General features: G+C 38.1%; 1 protein-coding gene across 6 annotated transcripts in view; it reads right to left on the bottom strand.

The window, feature by feature from the left end:
- USP45 (ubiquitin specific peptidase 45) overlaps nt 1-21,199 on the bottom strand; it is a 55,163-nt gene that overhangs the window by 17,362 nt on the left and 16,602 nt on the right. For 5 of the 6 annotated variants that reach the window (XR_011808455.1, XR_011808456.1, XM_027454800.3 and 2 more), the window contains exons 6-8: nt 15,966-16,111; nt 14,594-14,689; nt 12,288-12,418 (exon numbers count right to left, since the gene is read on the bottom strand). Coding sequence is in view for 4 of the 6 variants with exons in the window: in XM_027454800.3 (XP_027310601.3) it covers nt 12,288-12,418; nt 14,594-14,689; nt 15,966-16,111 (373 nt within the window). In the remaining 2 variants the exon portion in view is untranslated. Of the gene's footprint in view, nt 1-3,531; nt 8,752-12,287; nt 12,419-14,593; nt 14,690-15,965; nt 16,112-21,199 lie in introns of those variants that run through there. The other variant, XM_072036164.1, reaches the window with a different exon arrangement.

Below are 21,199 nucleotides of genomic sequence, written 5' to 3'. Positions count from 1 at the left end.
AGTGTGTGGCACTTTGCGACACAATACCAGTGCTTCTGCATCACCGAATAGTCCCACAGAGGAAAGAATAAGGTTTTCAAAGTGCTTAGCCTCTCCAGATATTCCACCCTTCTCTCTACTGAGAAGAAATCTCAGATGTACGTGAAACAGTCTGTATACTGTAAAAACAGAAGCAGCACAATAATCTGAATTGGAAAAAAAGATTACTGTGAAATGGAAGGGAAGTCACGAGGCTGTGCATCAAAACAAACAAAAACTGCAGGTCAGAATCCGAGTATCTGAACTTAAACAAAGTATATATGGGTATCTCCTCAGAACAGCTCCACAGCCAATTATTCTATTAATCTGCAGCTTACTGAACTGAATGAACACTTAATGACTAGGATGCTAAACACTAAAATAACTACCATTACAGAATATTTGAATTTTAAATGGTACTAAGAAAACTTAGGAGAAAATTGTAATACTAACATATCTTGATATCTGAAATTTTTGTTGTATTCTATTATGTTTTTATTTATACTAAATTTATGCAATTAATATTATAGATTTTGGAGATAAATAAAGAACAAATTTCCATTCCACAAGTATTTATAATGAGAAAAGACAGGGTTTAGGGTGGGTTTTCTTGTTAGGCAGATTTAATCACTCGTATCATTAGGTAAGAGTTACACTTACTTCACAGAAGTTTTGAAAGGACCTTTCTACATCATGAATCACATCCACCTATCACACTACATCACACCACACACGCATTCAAATTTCTGTTCTACAGTCTAACAAACTGCAGAACGTCACGTCTGAAACTGATGTTAAACCATACAGTGTTACTAAGAGCAAACAAAACACTGCTTCATACCTAGAACAGAAAGAGCCTGAATCTGATGGCACAATCTCTTCAAATGTTTTGACTGACACAATGAATTTGAATACAGATTCCAAAAACTATCAGGTCTGCAAAAGCAGGTCATAAATCACATATCTCATTTTTTTTTCCCCAAAGCTGCTTAAGGCAACCTTATACCCAACTGGTTTTGAGAGTGAGGAAAAAAAAAAGAGATGACAGGTTCAAATTTCACATCTTCTACACTAATTCAAAGGAACTCTCCTTACCCAGCCATCCTAATAACCAAGTGTATAAAGTATTTTGCTCCCACTGCACACTGAATAAAAAACATCATAAATTTTAGCTTTTTATTGCAATTCCTGAGTGCAGCAGCACACAAGTTATCTGTATACACCATGGAAGATCATAAAAAATCCACACTGTTACTGTGATTTAATATTGCTATATTTCCTTATCGCCAGAAGTTTATTAATCTGAAGAGTCATCATTAAAAAGAACATCATGATAGCAAGCTCTTTTTCCTCAAGCTAGTTTAGAAAACGTGGGATAATGGGGTCCATTCCACCAGAACTTCGTAACCATGGGTAAAATCCTTTAAAGCCTCATTACCGAGCTGGACCTGTAAGCATGGATGGCACATACGCCAGCCCCAAGCCCACCAGGATGGGTTCCTGCAGGGCAGCTCCCTGTGGCCAGCCCCAAACAGCAGCGAGCAGCATCTCAGGCTGAGCATGTGCAGGGGCCTGCAGGAGAAAGTTGCGAGGCTACAGCTCTCCAGCTGTCCTGTGATTTTGTTTGTAGGGTGAGTGACAAGCACTTCTTGTGTAACTGTGCTACAGCCCTCCTTTTTACAATGAAGTTGAACAAAGCGTGGATTTTTTTGTTTTATTTTTGAGATGCCCACAAGCTAAAAAGCATTTGAGTTGCAACTGAAAAAGAAACTGCTTTTGCATAAATAATAATGCCACCACCTTTTGAATGTGTGATACTGAACGACTGTCTGAAACACCAAGATAATAAGCCTACCTTCTAGAATAATATATACTTACTAGTCAGGTTAAACAGAAAGAGAAATCATCAAAGACTGTGACAGCTTCTCAAAAAAAAAAAAAAAAGAAGTCAGCATGCTTCCACACTCTTTATCTCTAGAAACTAGGAGTCTTGAAGGAAAGGATTTACGTGTCCTGGGAAACACACATCTGGTGTTGCCCTTGTCCTCTCACTCTCCATTGTCTTTTGAGCAGCTTGTCCTCCTTTATGGTGCCTGGCACCAGCACCTAGAGGCCAGCCAGCTTGCACGCCAGCCCAAGGATGCAGAAGGCACACTGGCGCTTGCTGGTTATTTGCTGTTACACTTCACAATGCTGGACAAATGGAAATTGAAAACTCTGCAGAAAAGGCAGTTCCTGTAAAAAAGACCACCAGCAGCATCCACATGGCCCTCGTAAGCCAGAAGAGGAAAAGCATCTGTTTCAGACTGTGCTACCACTTATACCAGCAATGTTTTAGTCAACTGCACCGGGTTGATGTTGCATCTGTAAAGCAGGCATTCAGTAGTTACTGTTACTCAAAAGCGCTGATTCCTTTTGTATTGCTTTAAATACCCTGTAACTATCATATTCTGCAGGTATGGATTATGTAAAAATTACATGCCTATGAGTATGTGGACAGATACTTAAGGTGTTGTCCTTACTAAGATAACAGCCAGAAGGCTTCTGTTAGCAATTTGGATCTTTGGCTTCCTGTAAACCCAAATGAAGACTCTGTAAATATTCACTATTAACATACTCTTATTTACATTAACTATAACTTACCGGCCAAACCATGCCTGTGTGTTTACAGACAAGTTACTCCTTTGACCTTTAATTAACATCTTGGACCAACTCATCTAAATTGGGATCCGAAAGGGCTCTTTTGTTTATTTCCAGCAATGCCACCAAATGGCAGCTGTGCTGCCCGCTGCACAGTAAGAAGCAAATATGCAGGCTTAGCCATGTGCTAAAAACCTTCCAAAATCTAGCACAGGAGACGACTGGCTGTGCAGGGCTCAAACAGGAATTTTATCAAACTGGCAGAGCAGCCAGAAAAACCAACCACTCGCTCGGTTATTCAATTTTATTAAGTGCATCTTGAGCCAGTTTTCATTTTCAGCCACAGATTGCCCACTCTGACTAACCAGTGCACTGAGCTGTAAATATGTATCAGTATTTTCTCAACATGCGATAATCCTTCTTGCCCAGCCGTGCTCTTGAGCTGTTCTGGGATTCCTGCAGATGAGGTTTCTTTCCTACTCATACACTACAGCTACCCAGGTTTGCTTTGGAAATTGGCACTCGTGGATAGCAGAAATTAGAGGCTACTGTAAGAAAAGGCATCAGACACTCAACGTGCCTACAATAGCGAATCTTAAAGCTGGGCAAGGTGTCAAGCCAGAAGCACGGCAGCCCCAGGCCACGTGCCATGCATGTGGGTGATACAAGGTCTGTTTTGAACCCCTCTCTGGAAGCACTTTAGGACGTAACTGGAGAAGGAGCTAAGGTGGCCAGGTAGCTAAGGTCAGTGCCTAAAATTAAGTGGAATAAATCTGCACTTGCACATGCAAAACAACGTGCTCCCAGTTACAAACACAGTCACTCCACATTTGTACACTGTATCTACTTCTTAATGATATCCATGGTTAAAAATGATTTAATGGCATAGCTTTATTAGGAAGTTTACTATATAAACCAAATATTTTTGCACAAGCATGTCAACCAAAAAAATTAATTTCAAATTCTACAAAAATATCAATAAATTCAAACTTGAAATATTCCTCCAAAGAAATGAGACATTTTGGCTTAATACTATCAAAATGCATTTTTTTGCTTCTATTAAAATCAAATGCTTTATTTCCAATTAATTCGATTAGAAAAGCCAAGTCATTTCTGAAAAGCACTGAACCTTTCTGGTGGATCCAACTCTCAATTTACTTTAAAGGACAATAAAAGACATATGTACTTGTATGGCCATATTTAAGGAATGTACACACACATTTTCATTTTTCATTTTGCTACAACGGTCTTCTCATCATTTTTTTTATTAAATGGCCAGGAATGTGAAATATTTTTTTTAACCCGTATGCAGAGATCAGTTAAATTCTGATAAACCTACTTATCCACAGTATAATTGTTAATTTTATTTATGAGAAATGTGTTGTTTTCCCAATACAGTGAGAGTTCACAGGCATATTCAGCATACCTCCTCCAATATATGCATATTAATAGCTCCAGTGTATACTGATAGAACAAAATTCTTGCATTTACCCAAACTGAATCCTTCTACTAATAGCATTTTTGTTGTTGTCACAAAAGCAGGGCCACAGGACTACAAAAGACTATACAGTAAAAAGAAAGAAAAGTGAATACTGACTTGACAAATAAGCAGTCAAGAACTCAATCACAGTTACAGGAGTTGTGTTTGTTTTTTTTTTTTGCCCACTGCAGGCACACCAGAGTGAGATTTTCCATGTAAATCAGGAGAAAAGCCCCCCTCCCCTCCCCACCTTTTATTAGTGTTCATAGTTTGCAGTATAACCTCCCACAGATAAGCACCATACAATACTCATTTTAGATGGTAATTACTTTCCTAAAAGATATTTCAAGGGAAAATAGTTCATCTGTATATTCCACGCAGTTTTATTAGCTTAAACAAAAGGGGAATAAATGAACCCAGCTATATAAGTTTCCAATGGTGCAGCACGGGTTTCTCTTAATCTTTCATTTTACTAGCACAGAGTCCACCTACAAGGGCAAGATTATCTACACTTGTTTGTGCTTGTACTAAATCCTCATCCAGCCTCACATAAATCTGCATGCTGGGCTTTTAAAGGGGTCAGGATGATGGGAATGTAACAGTTACCACTTTAGAACTGAAGTGGCAGGGAAAGTGACTTGCAAAGATGCTATGAAAGGTATGAGTCATTTATTTTGACTGACAAATGATGTCTTTGTTAATACATTAATATAGAGCTAATTGGTCATTCATGTCTGTAGCATGCTACATAATTCTACATAGTTCATGTTCTATAGACAAAAAATCAGATTAGTAAATTGATTTTCAGGGAAAAGACAAAAGAAAAATAAAACAACAAGAGGAGTAAGGGAGGGAATTTCATCTCACATAATGCATTTAGTGGAGAATTCCTACATTAACAAACCAGTACCGGCGGGTGGAGGAGGAATTAATCCATGCTGATACGTAGAAATGTGACAACTAAAAGATGTGCGCTCTTGTCTCCTTGAAAACATGCTTCAAGCAAGATCCTTGGCAAAAGTGGGGGGCTTTAAGATGGTTGGTTGAGTTGACCGCTCACAGATGTGCTGACATATGGAAGCCAGTGCCAACGCGATACAACCTGTTGTACAGTGTCAGCAGTATAATGACAGAACAGGTTGAACTCCCGCTAATGGCCATAAGTGGTGAAGGACAACTGTGACATCGACATGCGTGCCTCTTATCTATTTCCTCGCTACTCATCTGGAGACAAATTGTAACTGCTTGGCTATCGGTTACAGAACTATTTTTCATGATGATCTCTCTCATATAATGCTTTTAATAATAAACACTGCACAGTACCATACATTGCTAAAGGGAAAAAAAAAAAAGTCCTCTAAATTTTAAAACTTTTAATTCCTATCTTGTATTTAAGGGAAATTAAGTTATGCTTTAAGAGCAAAATTTGGATACAATCACAGTCATTTGATCATTTTGCACAGAGCTAACATAATAGACTGTCTTTAATAACAATCCTCTTGATGTCATCTCTCTGATAATTAATATCTTTGAGCAGAATACCCTAGAAATACCTAACACCTTGGAAAACTTTATAAACAATTAAGTGCTTGGAAACAGAACACAGAACATACTGTGGGATTTTTTTCTGGCAGTGCAAAATGCAGAGGAACTCCTTTAATACTGCAGTAAACTCCAGAGAAGCAAAGTAAAATGTTTACTTCATGTCAGTTTGAGAAAAGAGATTTTGCCTCTCTGATGACGCTAATCTCTCCTCAAGACTGATCAGTTACCAATAAATAGGTGAAGGGTCATTTTATACAAGTTACAGCAATACACAGGACTTACCTTTCTCAGTGACACTGTACAGTATCTATTTACTGCCAATGAAGAATAACTAAATGAAAAGTTGTTCTGCTTGCTTTTCCTAATCTTTATCTCAGACCTGACACAGAGACTTAAACATCCTGCTACCGTGAGGTGCTGGGCAGGAATAAACACGGGCTTGCCACATGCAACTCTAACAAACAACAAGAGAAGTGCCTGTCCCATCTTGACGGCACGAACAGATAGGATTTAGCTTTCCTTCTGATTTGCTGGATGATTTCCTTCATCTTATTCTGCCTCATCGTCCCCAAAAGGAAATAAGACACCATCACTTTCTTGAAATGCACCACAACACTGCCACATGAGCAAAAAGTACTGGTTTGAAGTAGCTTTCAACAGACGTCACAGGTGACATGCCAGAACAGATCCATTTCCCACGTGGCCTTCAGAGGGAAAATAAGGCTCTTTATACTGAGTAATTGAAATATCTTTTCTTCTTCTGTGGGTACTTCTTCCTGACTACCAGCTGGTAGCTAAGTAAAGGTCTTTCTGCATGAGGTCCAGTATTGCTTCAAAGAAGTTCCCTCTTTATATGGACATTTAATTCTTTTTTCTACCCTTAAGTCTTGATAATATGTTCAAAGATGCTCTGTGATTGCAAATTCTACAGCTTAGTTATACAGAATGTTAAATAAATATATTTTTTTCCCTGGCTGTAAATCTGTTGCCTTTCCGTTTCACAGACAGCTCCTTGAACTCTGATGAGGGCAGTTAAGTAAGCATAGCTAATTTATCTTCTATCATTTACTGTGTTCTCTTGCTGTAACGTCTCCCTTTTCATTTCCTCTCCTGTCTGAACTCCTAATATTCAAGTCCCTCTTCACATGAAGTGTTTCTATCTTTGTTGCCTCTCCGTCAAGCTCTGAAGGAGCCTTATCTTGTAATGCTCTGTTCTGGTTAGCGTGGACATTCCAGCTGTGGATACACCTCTGGTGGATCTAATGAAATTACTGTTTTACTTCTTTATTATACCTACAAACAGTGCTTACCAACTTCACCAACACCACCCACTGCAAATACTTCTGCTGTCCAAAATGACGTACAGCTCTTCCTCTTGATTGGAAGAAGTGAACACAAAGCTCAGGAACAAGAGCAGATGATTCCTGATAATGCGCATGACTTGTATATGCAATTAAGCTACGTTGAATTCGTAAACCTCAACCATTCAGTTTTTTGTTGACTTGTTTGGAACTTGTGGAAACTGACAAACTGAACTGAAATAGACGGATGCAATCTCTCAAATTCTGCTGCAGGAGATGGTTCGGTCTCCTCTGTCAGAGAGCACCAGAACCTAACGCAGCACTGCCAGCACCATGCACGTGGGCACAAAGAGAGACCAAAGTAATTCTTGGCAACTGGTCAAAAAAACATCAACCCGGTGTTTGGCTGCCCTTACCCTGAAATAGCAAAAGTCAAACTGGAAAAATAAGGAAGCTGGAAATCTTTTTTTTAGAAGAGATTTTTCTCTACAGCAGTGTTATTTTAAAAGTATCAAAAGACTCCTAATTAATAAGAAAAATCCTGTCTCCTTCACTTCTTAAAATCTTGTACAACATTGCCTGTCTCCCCTGAGCATTTCTGCTCAGAAGTGATTATGGAATGCTCCAAGCATTTTTCAGGCTTCTCTCCAAAACTAATCAATAGTCCCAACTACCTACAATCTCAATTTTGTCAGTCCCACATAAACCTCTATCTTGAGTTGTACTTTCTCTGCATAAAAGAACAATTAACACCCCTTGAGAAAAATAAATAAATAAAGAGCTGTATGTATTTTGTGAGACCATCAATAAAATCTTGTTAGGGAAGTATTTTTTCCTGCTTGCTAATGCATCTATATAGTACCATTATAAATAATTATTTGGTTGAGATTTTAAACAGATTTTCTAACATTCTATAACTACTTCTTAGATTAATCACTTATATTTGCAAGACTAACTTGCTACACAAATCTAAGCTTTCATCCATCAATAAAAATAATCATAACAAATAAGGGAAAGAAAATTTATGTCCTCTTCATAAATAAATGTTGCATTAGTCACTAAGTCTCTTGATAAGTCAGAAGTCTGCAGTCCTAATATTCAGAATAGTGGAAAACAAACAGAAGGGCCCTGTAGCTATGCTCACAATCTGTCCTAGCAAAACATCTGACAGCTGCAACACTAACAAAATTAACAGTGGATGAATTAGTACCAGACGCTAAACAGTTGCTGTAGAAAGACTCATCCATTTCTTTTCTTCTTCTCCTCTTCTTCAACCTGGCTACCCCACCACTTGATAAAATTAACACTTGGTATCATTTTTTCTCTTTTGTTATTTTATATAAAAAATGCACCACAAACACCCTTTCATACACAGGATGATGAACTTCACTCGGTGATCTCCCCAGACTCTTAAAGACGCAGCTTGCTGTTGAAAGGACTGTGCCCCAGTTCTCTTACTGCTTTTCAGCAGAAAGTATGCATCCACTTCCTGAGTGTTTTCACTTACAGGTTGTGGGAATCCACTCTGTCACTGCTGTCAGCTGAAGAAGGAAGCACCTGCTCCTTTTCTTTACAAGCGCCCTGTCCACATCTAGCCACATTCCTAAGTGCCTTCATCTGCTCCTTTCTTGCTTTTCCTTCCTTCCCTGCCTTCTTAGGTTTTCTTTCACTGAGTGCTTTTCAAACAATTTGAGTAAGGATGTCCAGTTCAAATATTGGCATTCACACTTACACTGGAACATCTGAAACAAGTAAAGTCTGAAATTTCTACAAGGGAATAATAATAATAAATACATAAACAACTCCAAGCATCAAATTCAAAAGTTATTCCAGTATTGAATTGCAAATGAGGGCAAGTGTCAGGTGTTAAATTATACAGCTACCTTTGCTATATTTTGTGTCAGCTGATCCAATATGAAAATATGTTCAACTACCAGATTAATAAATAAATAAATAAAACCCAGACATACCAATTTATGTCATAGAGATATATAGATACAGACAGATAAAAAGCTTAAAATACAATTTTCTTCTCTGAGCTTTCAGTGCCTGCCCTGATAGATTTAGATAGCTAGATAGACAAAATTTAAGTTTATATATAAATACTACAGTTATGTCATCAGGGAAAATACACCATTTTTAAAGGATCAGCCTCCTGCTATAAATAAGAAAAATGTTATTAGGAAATCACTGTGTTACTTTTTGACTAGAAAACATGCTATAACAGATCGAACAATAGATGGATGTAAGTACGTAAAGAAATACTGCATACCACTTGCTTGACAGCTTCAACATTTCAATTATTCATGTGTGTAAGAAACCCAATAGGATTTGAAAGTAGCGATACCAAGCATTAAGTCTAAATACTTGTGACTAATTTGTGTGCGTCCATATTTTGCACACTACAAGCAAATACTGAAAATAACGTCATGGTAAAGGCAAATACAGGGCTGGAAGGACTCGGTCATTGACTCTGACTCCTGTTATCACAGACAAGTACATCCTATCCTATCTATCTTATCTGCTTCATAAATTCTTTACTGAAGGAAGGTACAGTCACATACTGTGTAGTGGGATGCAGACAGTGAGATCTTGAGATCTGTGATGGGGAAGGAAGAAACCAAAAAACAAAAACCAAGCTGCAACTGGACTCAGCAAACTTCTGTGTACCATATATAAAACTAAACAATAGAGTTAAAAGTCCTTCCCTGTGCCCTTCTCCCCTGGAGTTAGCTGACTTGTCTTCTCTTTTCACTTTCATCCTCTCATCTCTTTAGGAAAGATGTTTGCAATTTTACCTCCCTGGAAGCTTTTACAGTTCTAATATTCAAAAGTTAATACCCATCCCCATCCTCCTGTTTTAAGCATGTACAGAGTGTAGAGAGCCAGGTCATTCTACCTGAAAACGGAATGTTGTTGGAAATAGAACTGACAAAATAAAGATCTCATGTCAATTTAATGGAACAGAACATCCTTCATTAGCAGTTGAAATGAGACACATGATCTCTTTGCCTAGATCTGCATACATACAAATTGTGGCATTTTTTAGAAAGAAGGTACACTCAGGTAGAGAAGGTACACTCATCGCTTTTGTTACCGAACTCTTCAAATTATTTCACCTAGTACTGCCTAGAAATCAATAATTCAGAACACATCTGTACAGCAGTTTCAATAAAAGCTTTGAGTATTTTTGCACTCTGTACAGGCACGTCAGTGTCAGTTAGCCACAGCATCGAAATAATGTCAGCAAACCTCCAAACAGAAAAAAACAGGCATCTCTGCTCCAATGTACACCCCAGCAGGCAAATTAACCTGCATGGAATAACTGATCAGTAATGGGCTTTGGTAAATCATAATAGACTTAAGTGTGTTTCGAAGTACAACTAACCCTTCCCACTTAAGTTTTGCCATTAGAACCAAGCAGCATGTTCAAGACCCTGAATGATTATTTTTTTTTGGTCCTCTTAAACTAATTTTACTAACATTTTCAGTAGATCTGTAAGCATAGTAAAGAACAAAAACGTGTGTAAATGTATCTTACAGGATTTACTGCCTAGCTCATGTCTTTCAACTATCACATCCACTACATCCTTCTCCTACTTCTACCACTGCAGACTGCTGAATTTGCTGAAATTCTCCTCCTTTCTTGCCCATGTCATCATCAACAGAAGACTCAAAAGACCAAAACTTTCTGTCATAACTGTGCAGCCACTTACTGTCCCTGATTGCTTAACTTCTTGCTAACAGGTTCTGGCTGACATTTCATCGTTGATACATAAGCCAAGTCAGGAAAAAAAAAAAACCTTGCAGTTTTGTGTGTTCTGCAAGGCTAACAAAAGTTAAGAAGCATGGATGAAAGTAAGAGATGGCAGAAGCTGACAGATACAGATCTGAACAGCAGAAGTCTGCTGCCCACTTAAAAAACGTTGAACTTTTAGCAGTTAGCTAAAGTATACACCTATCTTAAAGATGACAATACAACAACAAAAACTAGGTATCTGAGATTTAGTACTGTTGCATCACCTGATGACTACACAACTACACACACGCACATACACAACGGGCAAATACAAACCAGCTCTCATTTCAAAAGTGCCAATGCCATCTGAAGTGCAGTGCATTGAGATTATTTTGCAATGAGTTTGCTAACGTGGGCTTCAGAGCATGTTCAATACTATCCTTTCCCTTCCACCCTTAACACTTACAGAGGGAAAGCTACTATTCCTATTTAATCATTTCCCTTCCATTTCTCTACTAAGATTTTGTTCTTATAACCACTTTTTTGACTCCTCCTAGAAACAGGAGGGGGAGTGACGAAACAACATATTTTAACTTCCCTGTATGTTTTTCTTTCAAGTAGATGATACTAAACAGAGAACACTGCTATTCAGAATCACTATAAGGACTTTTTACACACATGTCCTTTTACAGCTCAAAAGAGTCAAAAGGAAGTAATAGAAAAAATATTAAGTTTCTGAAGTGAATTTTGAGGATAAAGAAAAAATAGTAACTGGTTCCTGTATCAGAATTAAATGATCTTCGCTCTAGTCTGAAAGCTTCTGTATTAAACCCATATTTGCACAGCAAGGTTGTTACCCTGGAACTCCGTAGTAGTAAATTGGAACTTTCCTAACTCTCTTGCTGCTGAACACTTACAATTCCATTTAATAGTATTATAGCAAATAAATTAACATGCATGATTAACTTCCACAACTTTTAAGATGTGAGACTCAGCTGTAAGATCCTCCTAACTTTGTTTCTACAGCTTCTTTTACTTTTAAGGTCAATAATCAAATATTTGTATCAACTTTTAAATCGGTATTCTACAGGTGTTTTAAAAAGCAAGATTGTTTGCATCATAATTGAAGACACCTACAAAGCACCACTGTAAACATTTTCCACACCAAGAAACGGGGGCTTCTTTAGGGCTTGTAAGCTCTTTGCAAAAGCAGAGCTTTCCCGTTTAAAAGCTTACTCTTCTTTTTCAAAAAAAAAAAAACAACACAAATCTTGCAGTATTAGCACAGTTTTAAGCTAATATACAGCTGTCAACTAAATCTGAAAGATTATGGTATTTTTTCTTTTGATTTTATGTCATCTTCTGCCCTCTTAAACCCTAGTGAAAGCCCACTGCATGTTAGCAGTTATGGGCTAGCACATACATTTCATGAAAAACAGGTACAACCCTGGAGTACAACAAGAAACCCTGCAATTTTACAACACAAATACATGTGTTGTAATAGATATGGCATATTTAGAAATATATCATTGAAAAGAAAAAAAAAGATGCTAACAATACATACTTTTGACAAAGCTGGCTGAACAATACTTTGGGAGAAAGAGGACCTCTTCCAGCCTCCCTCATGCTGTGAAGGAACAAGAACATCGCTGAAGTCAAGGGTCCAGGGCTAGAGAGGTTTACCACCAAAGGATCCTTCAAAGCAAAGGTAAATTGTGCATCAGATTTCAAAATGAGTGATAAACAGGTCTTGTTTCACATTAACATACTTATGAGAAAGAACAATGTGACTTTTAGTCTCAGAATATTAAAAAAGAAAAAAAAAGAAAAGGTTGATGTCACCTACATGATTGAAATGATGAACGAGCAAGCTTATTAATTAAACAGTAATAGCCACAATACCTAGAAATTCTCAGTGAACTGGTGGTTAACCAATAATTTTGGAAACAGGCATGTCAATTACTAGAACAAAGTGTAATACAATAATGCTTAAGGTAAGAAATATGGATGAGTTTTTAAACAGGGAGTTCTTTTATTTTGCCAGGCTATGGGACACCAAAGCTAGCCATAAGGGAACCTTCTCTTGTTTCTTCTCTGAAACTAATTAGTAACACATTTTATGAAAGCTTACTTATTCTGTTTTTCAGAATGTAAATGCCAAGTGGCAGTTTGCATCATACACCTCTTGGTTTATCTGGTTTACTCCTGTGCGAATTGAGCCGAGAGCAGTATCCTGAAATCCTCACGCATCTGATGGCCACAGCAGCACCCTCTGCTCCTGCTGAAGGCAGGAGCTGGGAAGGCAGGGGCAGTGGTTCACAAGCAGAGGCCAGCAGCAGACCACTACAGGCCAGATATTTTGGTGGGAGCAGGCAGAACTGGAGCCATGCTATGTCTCACCCAGCCCCTCCTGGTGTGAGACTCATACCACCAGGCCCCAGGGCTGCAGGGACCTGGCCTGTGGCCATCTGACATAGACTTAGATCAGGAGATGCTCCTCAGCTGCTTCTTGTGCTCCAAGATCACCAGCTCTCCCTTACATGCGGCCAGGTTCATATCTCATCACAGGGCTTACTTCCTAGCTTGTCGGAGTCTCACAAAAACAGACAACAGCTTCCAGACAACTAGAGAGACTGCCTCGTCCAAAAAACTGAACAAAACGTAAGCTTTGTGGATACACACAAATATCAAGTATTCACGTTACATACACTAACAAACCTTGAAAAATACCCTTTACCAAGCATGAAGCTAGGAGTTTCTCCATTACTATCTGTTACGCTACTGTAGTCCTCTAATCCTCTGTTGACATACAGAGACCAGAAAATGCATTCTTCGCTCCACAGATCTTACACCGTAAGCATTGTCATTAAACAGAGAACAAATCTTTCAACCTTACGGCTGTGCAAGGTTCACATTGAGCATAAACCAACATACCACTGCCTTCCTGAGCCTCCAGGCACAAACAAGCTCCAGACCTCAGTTGTGGCTCAGGAATAACTTAGTGAAACACGCTGCTGTTCAGAACTCCCATTAGAGGTAACACAGATAACAGTACAGTGAATTTCACACTGTCCTTGCCTGGAGAAGCTCAGCATCACCAACATCAACATTCAGAATTCTTTGAAATGTCAGAGGTATCTGAAACTGACTCCCACCTCTCAATCCTTACCATCACCAGAAAGGTCACAGGAAACATCAGAAAAAGAAGAAAAAGCAAACAAACCAACAAAAAACCCAGCATCTGAAAACTGCCTTACTAGCTAGCAGAGGGAAGGGGTATTATCTTTACCCCACTTGGTAACAACTTATTGTGAAAACCCAAAGCTGTAAGAAATGACTGGGAATAGCAGCATATTATTTTGATAATAACAACTAGTTTCTTTCCCACATGCCTCAAATGAACTTGAGGACAAGAAATTTAGTCTTCAATAGAATTTTGTTTCTCTTGGTTTAATCCTCTGGCTGTGAAACATGCAGTAAATTTTACAAGCCTCATCAATGAAGAGCTGGAACAGACTGGAATAAAATATTTCATAAACACTTTACAGAGATAAAAATACTGTTCTCTGTATTATGTATGCATACTGAAGAAACGAAATGGGAAACAAAAATAAGCCACTCTTTCTTAAGGTCAGGTATTATTTGCTACTTCACTGCTACAAAATGTGAAAGGAAGTGATTATTTCCCCTCCTTCAGGGCTGAATAATTAGCTTTGTAATAGGAGTGTGTTCATGGATATCATCAACTGGCTAAACTATAAAGAGATAAAAACAAATGAGAGAATAAGAGTATTTTGAACAGAGATGTGATTTCCCATTCTCTTGTTTCTTCCCATTTGCCCAAATTTGTATTTGTCACTGCACACTTACCAATTGGGAGTCTGAAGTGTGACAGATTTTTAACTTTGTTCCTTTTTCCTTCATCTCATACATCAGTTCATTTAGTATGTGAGTCTGTGCCAAGTTCTTAAAGAAAAAAACAAAAACAAACAAGAAACTCACACTAATCTTTCAGCTATACAGTTTTCTTTAGTTATGGGTAGACAAAAACAGACATATTCAATAATGTACAACTGAGGTAATTTAAGTGAGACCACTAGAAAAAGCAGGCATCATCCTTGTAAAAGCTATCACTAATCTTAGGCTGTTTTGAAAATTGTATGTACTTCTGCTTTTGTAATTCCGAAATAGCTTCCTGGTAATAATCTTGTTATTTTTGTTGTACAACAAAGTTCATTTATTTATTTATTTTGGATGGTGAGGACATTAATATGAGAAAGCATTCCTTTCTTCTGAACTCTGCAGCCTCCCTCATAGTGCTCCAAGAAGCATAGGGGCTTTGCAACGCTTTAAAGCACCGCCTCTCTGAATTTAAGAGAAAAACCAACTCAACACATCTCAGCTTTTTTTTCCCCCTTTATTTTTAGTTACTTTTTGCTGCAGATCGCTTCAGTTTCTACAATGCTCCAAGTATGCATAGAGAACAACCTGTAGTAATGCTACTCCTTACAAATGTACTATTTGGTGGCTAAGTTTTGTAATCACCACCCTTAACACTAAGTAAAGCCTGACAGTTTAGAACACCTTTGTAGCAGTTTTGTCTCATTTGCTCACTCCTTTCTGCAGATTTACAGGTGTCTCTGCTCAACCAGCAGACATTAAAATGTTCCAATATAAAATCCAGTAGGGTTGCTGCTATTTTTAGGATGTTGGATTATTTATAGGCTCAAATCAATAAAAGTACATTGGTATAATTCATTCTCTTAATCTGGTCAGAAAAAAATATATAGTAATAAAAGTGCTTTTATAGCTGCATCCTCTGTAGGGGCTTAAAATCATCACAACTCACTGTGCAGGCAACATTGGTGCTTGATAATTTAAATTATGCATAAAGTACCACTTTTCACACCCACCAGTATGGTAAATACCATGCATTACTCATGACTGCCTAATGCTGAACTACAAATAAAACCATATGCTAGAGTACAACCCACACGCATATGCAGTGTGTAACATACTTGACATTTTCATTTGTCTCAGTACTTTGAAAAATGCTACTGATCCAGGAACTCTTTTCTGTTATAAAAGGAAATAGTGCTTAGATAGCCAGAAGTGAAAAGGACCTCCAGACAGCAGAATGAAAACTGGTAACATTCAGTACCTTTTATGAAGGCTACAGTTTATACAGATCAATTATTTCTGAAATCTACAGAGTGAAGACTATATGAGCTTTCCATCTTACCTGCATGACAGCATTAAAAAAGCATGTATTTCCTAAATTATTTATTCCTTTAACTGGAACTGATGCACCATTACCAGAATTTTTGCCTTTCAGTATTTCACTTGTTTCACTGTTTTCTTCACGGAGTCGTATGATTTTTGATGAACCTGTAATTAAACTATAGATTAACGTTACTAGGTAATTGTATAGTTTAACCAATTCAGTCCTTCCATGAATTACATTTATAGTTTTTGACATGTACTTAAGGATACCTTGATGGTACTCTAAGCTGCTCTGCATAGTCTTTAAAAAAAAGAAGAGACATCAGCAGTTAAATCCCTGGAAAAAATCCTCCCCCCCAGCTATGTGTAACCAGTAAATACCTCCCACAACAATGAGATTGTCCCATAAGACTTAAACTTCTTCAACTACCTAAGCAATAAATAAAGTAAAACAGATTCTGCCAGTTTATTAACAATAGGAAGTTTATATATACTGTCATTACACACACTAGAGACACCACACAAAGGCTGCTCCTTGGTACATTTAAGGAGAGGTAACCAGAATTTACCAATTGAATACTGTGAGTCTGTATAAATTATTGTGCTTAGTTCAAACTGTCTTGTACAGCTTGGTCAAGGTAACTGAACTGGAGCTGTTAACAGTTTTCCCAAATGCTACATTTACTCCTCCACCTACCTCCCTTTGTCACAGCCTGAGGGGTTGCTAGCACAACCCAAATGCATACAACGATGTTGTTTTAATTTTAAACCACAAAAATTTGGTGAAACTGCAGTGGAATATGCTACCAGTATAACATCCATGGGTTTTCCTATTTCCCTTATTATTTAAATAGATGGAGGCAGCAAAGTTAGACAGTCATTAACTTGTAGCCTAGAGGTAATGGAAAGACTTGAGATAACAATATTTAGCCTGGAATTCTACTAGCAACTTTCATATTGTCATGGTTGCAGGACTAAATATGAACATTACTGACATCTGCAGTGTCTTAAATATTGATTAACAATGCATGTCAATGTAAACGAGTTATGGACTTAATAGATGCCAAGAATTGTGCTGCTGCAATCTATGCTTTGACATATGAATTCATATATTTGTTCTAATGAGTTTCACATTGAAGTCTCATTAAAGCGTTCTTGAGAAATAACTAACCAGCCTATTTACATTAATGAAAGGCTCATGCCAAAAGGTTCTTTTATGTACATTCCTGCATAGTTTCTTACTTAGAAGATGAAAAAAATAATTAAATAAAAAAGAAGTCATTAAAATATCTTTTTATCTGCAACAAGCCTCTGACGCAGTTTGTCTGCACCCTATAGTGCCATCAAGGCATAATTATTTTTCCAAATTGCATCTGAGTTTGTCAAAATGCAGTAAGAGGTGCTTTGCTGTTTAAAAGTATTTTTAAATGTTCTTGGTAATACTGCTTACGCAGCTTTAAAATACACTCCATTCCACTAGTGTGGAGAGTGAAGACAGTACAAGGGCAAAGAAAGAATAAATTCTCCTTGAAAAAGCAAAGAGATTTTGAACGCAATAAATGACAAATAGCTTGGGAGCTGCTCACACCCTAGAATAATCACAGTTTTACAGGCTATGTGTACTAACACTTTTTACTCGACGTGCTTACAAGGGATATACTACAGCATCTGAAAGTCTTCCATCCACAAAGAACTACAAAAGAATCTTATCAGGAGAAAGACAGGTCCACATATCTGCAACTTGAAGGCACTGCTCACTCTCAGAAATTTAGTAATATAATTTGTGCCATACAGAGAAGTGCTGGGGAGAAGAGAGAGTTAAAAAAAAAAAAAAAGGGCAAAATTGTGTAAATAATTTGTGTATTAGTATACCACAGTTGTTGCATTTATCCATCGGCATTCAAAAACATCTGGGACAGCATCTTAAAGTAAACAATGTTCACAAGGCCATCTGGACAAAACTGCAGGCAAAAATTAAAGCATAAGCATATGGAAAAGCAGATTTTTCTCTTCCCTTTAGCAGTACAGGATGACAAATGTCAAACCTAGATCTGTCCACGCTTCACTGTGCTACGCTTTGCAGCACCACCTGGCTCTCCTTGCACAGCCACCAAATAAGGACAGCACTGCCACAGCGGACTGTATCTGCAGGGCAAACCCGGTAAAAGCATTTCACTTCATGGTTAAATGGCAGCTTCACACAAGTAGCAAGGCTCCATTTGCTGAGCCTTACATATAAATTATTGAGAGAGGAAAAACAAAGCAAAAGCATCCAGTTTTGTGATAAGAGCCGAGTGAATACGCAGTTGTAAAATGCAGAGCATGAGAACCAGACATACGGCTGTCACAAATTAGTAATTAGCACACTGAGAAGTAGCAGTAAATTAAGAAAATGCCTGTGTGTTGTTACAGAAGTCTAGGTGTCTCCTTTCATTACAAAGGTTTTAATTACTGTCCCTTAGATTTTTCAATACTTTTTACAAGCTCATCTCAAATGATATACCTTTTTTTTTTTCTTTTTTTTTTTGTATCTGTGAAAAAATCTTGACAGAAGTGGCACTTTGCCATCACAACCACTATCAGCTCTCTAGCTTACCCTGTGCAAACACTTTTAAGGACAAATACAGAGCCAGAGGAAGGAGAGCAGTGTTTAACTCTGCTCAGCATCCCCAGATTGGGGATAGATGACAGACAGGCCTAAAGCTGAATGTTTAGTTGACATGTGAAGAGTTGGTCAGTCTTAATAGAAGATGCTGGTGATGCCTGTGATAGCTAATACTTTACAGCTTGGGGCTGAAGGGTCCTTCTGCAAGATTAACCCAAGGCTACCAGCCTGTTATTAATCAAAGAGTAATACGTAATTTTTTAAAGTGAATTTGCACTGAACTGTTTCAGACTCTTCCTAACTGAATCCTGCAGTCCTGTGGTATTTTCACAGCAGTGCTTTGGGATATTAAAAGTGACTTTTAAGTCAGTATAAATACAAGAAGAATTTTAGCAAAAAGGACTATCAAGATGTTTATAATTTACTGCTATCCATGAGGGCCTACAACTCCTGGCTGAACAGCATTATGAGAAAAGAAGTGCTTCCAGCCACCCGGCCTCACGTAGCAGTAGGTGTTATAAAGGAACATTGTTAGTTAACTCTTGTTAAGTGTTCCCTGGAGCAAGGTGGGTGAAAAGCAAGGAACTGACTAAATTCATAGCTTAATTTCTGTCTGTAATTCACTATTACATCTTTCAGAGTTAACACAGTTCCCCTCGGCATCTTTGCCTTTCTCAGACAGGGTGGGCATTGGCCACACGCAGGCCCGTCCCTTCATAACTGGGACAGCGTATTTGACAATTTGGGGGGGCTCACATTCAGAGTACACTTTTCTGTCAAGTTCCTTCTGCAGTTTTTCTGTAGAGGTGTCCTTTCTCATCCAGTTATGTGGGAAAAAACCCACCCACGCTGTGCCTTGATCACTGCAGCCTCCTTTTCTCTTGCAAAGGCTATCTTCCTCCACAGGCTCCCTGCCAAGACCATCTCCCAGCTCCCCACAGGGCTGGCCATGCCCCTCTGACCACCTTCCAGCACCTGCCTCTGGTCTGCAACAACATCCCTCCCCAGTGCTCACTTCTTGCACTCCCAAACAACTGCATTTGTGCTTCAGCACAGCCCTTGTGCTCGGCCATGCCACCCACCACTGTCCTTTCCTCCCCAGTGCTAGCAACCCCTGCCCACAATACCCACAGTAGTCAGAGGCTGCTCCTCTGCTACAGCACTGCTTGCGATGCAGAACAAGATCACACCAATGTTTTCTTAAGCTTTTCTACCTCCTCTCGCTTGGCTGTAGTCTTGTCTCATAGGCTCCGAAGGCAGGGAAATGATGGTTGCACAGCAGCAGCTGTACAGGTATGCAACTAAGATGTCCCAGCCCTACCTTTATACAGAGAATGATTCAGTTTCTTAATCACAAGAAGTCACTAGACCAGGTGTAAAAGCAAACAGTGCTGGCACACCCACTGGCAAAAGACATTCAAAAAAATTAACACTGGTTCTGTATTTATTTGTTTTGCCAGTACTGCAAACATTTGCAGTGTACCTGGTCTTCTATACCTACCTTGCTGAAACTGAAATATGACTGGGGGTGCAGATGGTACGTAAGCAAAAATGTAACTGACATCCAATTTTTCTTTCAGCTGTGGCAGTAAGCATTTTTGCTCATCTTTTCAATGTGAGTGTTTTTTGTTTTTTGTAATTAAAAATGAGGTTCCAGGAATATGCACTTTTATTCCAAGGTCAAGCATTTTTTGTTGAATAGAGCTCTGGTACTTCAGCTGAAGGTCTTCACAGTGAAAGCAAGGTTAATAGATTTCTTTTCTTTTACTAAGTTCTCATCGTGCTATATTATGAAATGGTACTAAATTGTCAAGCACTCCTTTTTATTTAAAAAAATTCATTTTTTTTCCAACACTGTACAAGAATGACTAGCTAACCCTCAAGAAAACAGCACTGTTCTCATCTTAAATGGTCACTAGTTTTAAATTTTAAAGGATTGATTTCTCTTATGGTGCTACAATCCTACCAAATTAAAGATTACGGACTACAACTTTATTTCTGTAATTCTGTCAGAATGTTACAAACTAAAAACCACATCTGCATAGTGTGAAAAAGCAACCTATTCAACCCTTGCTGTTGATGCTCTACGCTTAAATGACTTGTGCTACACCTCACAAGTTAAGTATGCAGACAGTAAAGGGAAGAACCTGCAGGTAAAAACATCAGAATGTTGATTTTATTATTACTTTTTTTAACAATAAGTAAATGTGAAAGAAAATGTATGACTGTAAACAGAAATATCTTTTTGCTGAAGTGTAACTCAGATTTGGATAGTCAACATATTCTGCATTATTTTGCTTAAGTTTAAATTATTCAAACTGTTTCTCCAGACAAGTTAACACCCATTACTTGTACTGTACAATCACATATTTTTTAATCTTTGCTTTATATTAATTATACCCATTAAGCCATAAATCAAGTTTCTAAATTTCACCTATTGGTGAAAGCTGGGCAGCTGAACTTACTAGCAAAATCTCATTCCTCTGCTTGAACTTCTCAATAATAAAATTAACTACAGAATTTGAGAACAGATATTCCTCCTTCTCGTTCTATTGCCACACAAACAAATTAACTGCTCTATAAACAAATTCAGTATGCAATCTTATGTCTTCAAACAACGTCTAATTTGGCTTTTATAAAAGCAAATA

Source organism: Anas platyrhynchos, chromosome 3 (assembly GCF_047663525.1).
Source record: "Anas platyrhynchos isolate ZD024472 breed Pekin duck chromosome 3, IASCAAS_PekinDuck_T2T, whole genome shotgun sequence".
NCBI lineage: Eukaryota > Metazoa > Chordata > Aves > Anseriformes > Anatidae > Anas > Anas platyrhynchos.
This window is presented reverse-complemented; position numbering and strand designations above follow the sequence as displayed.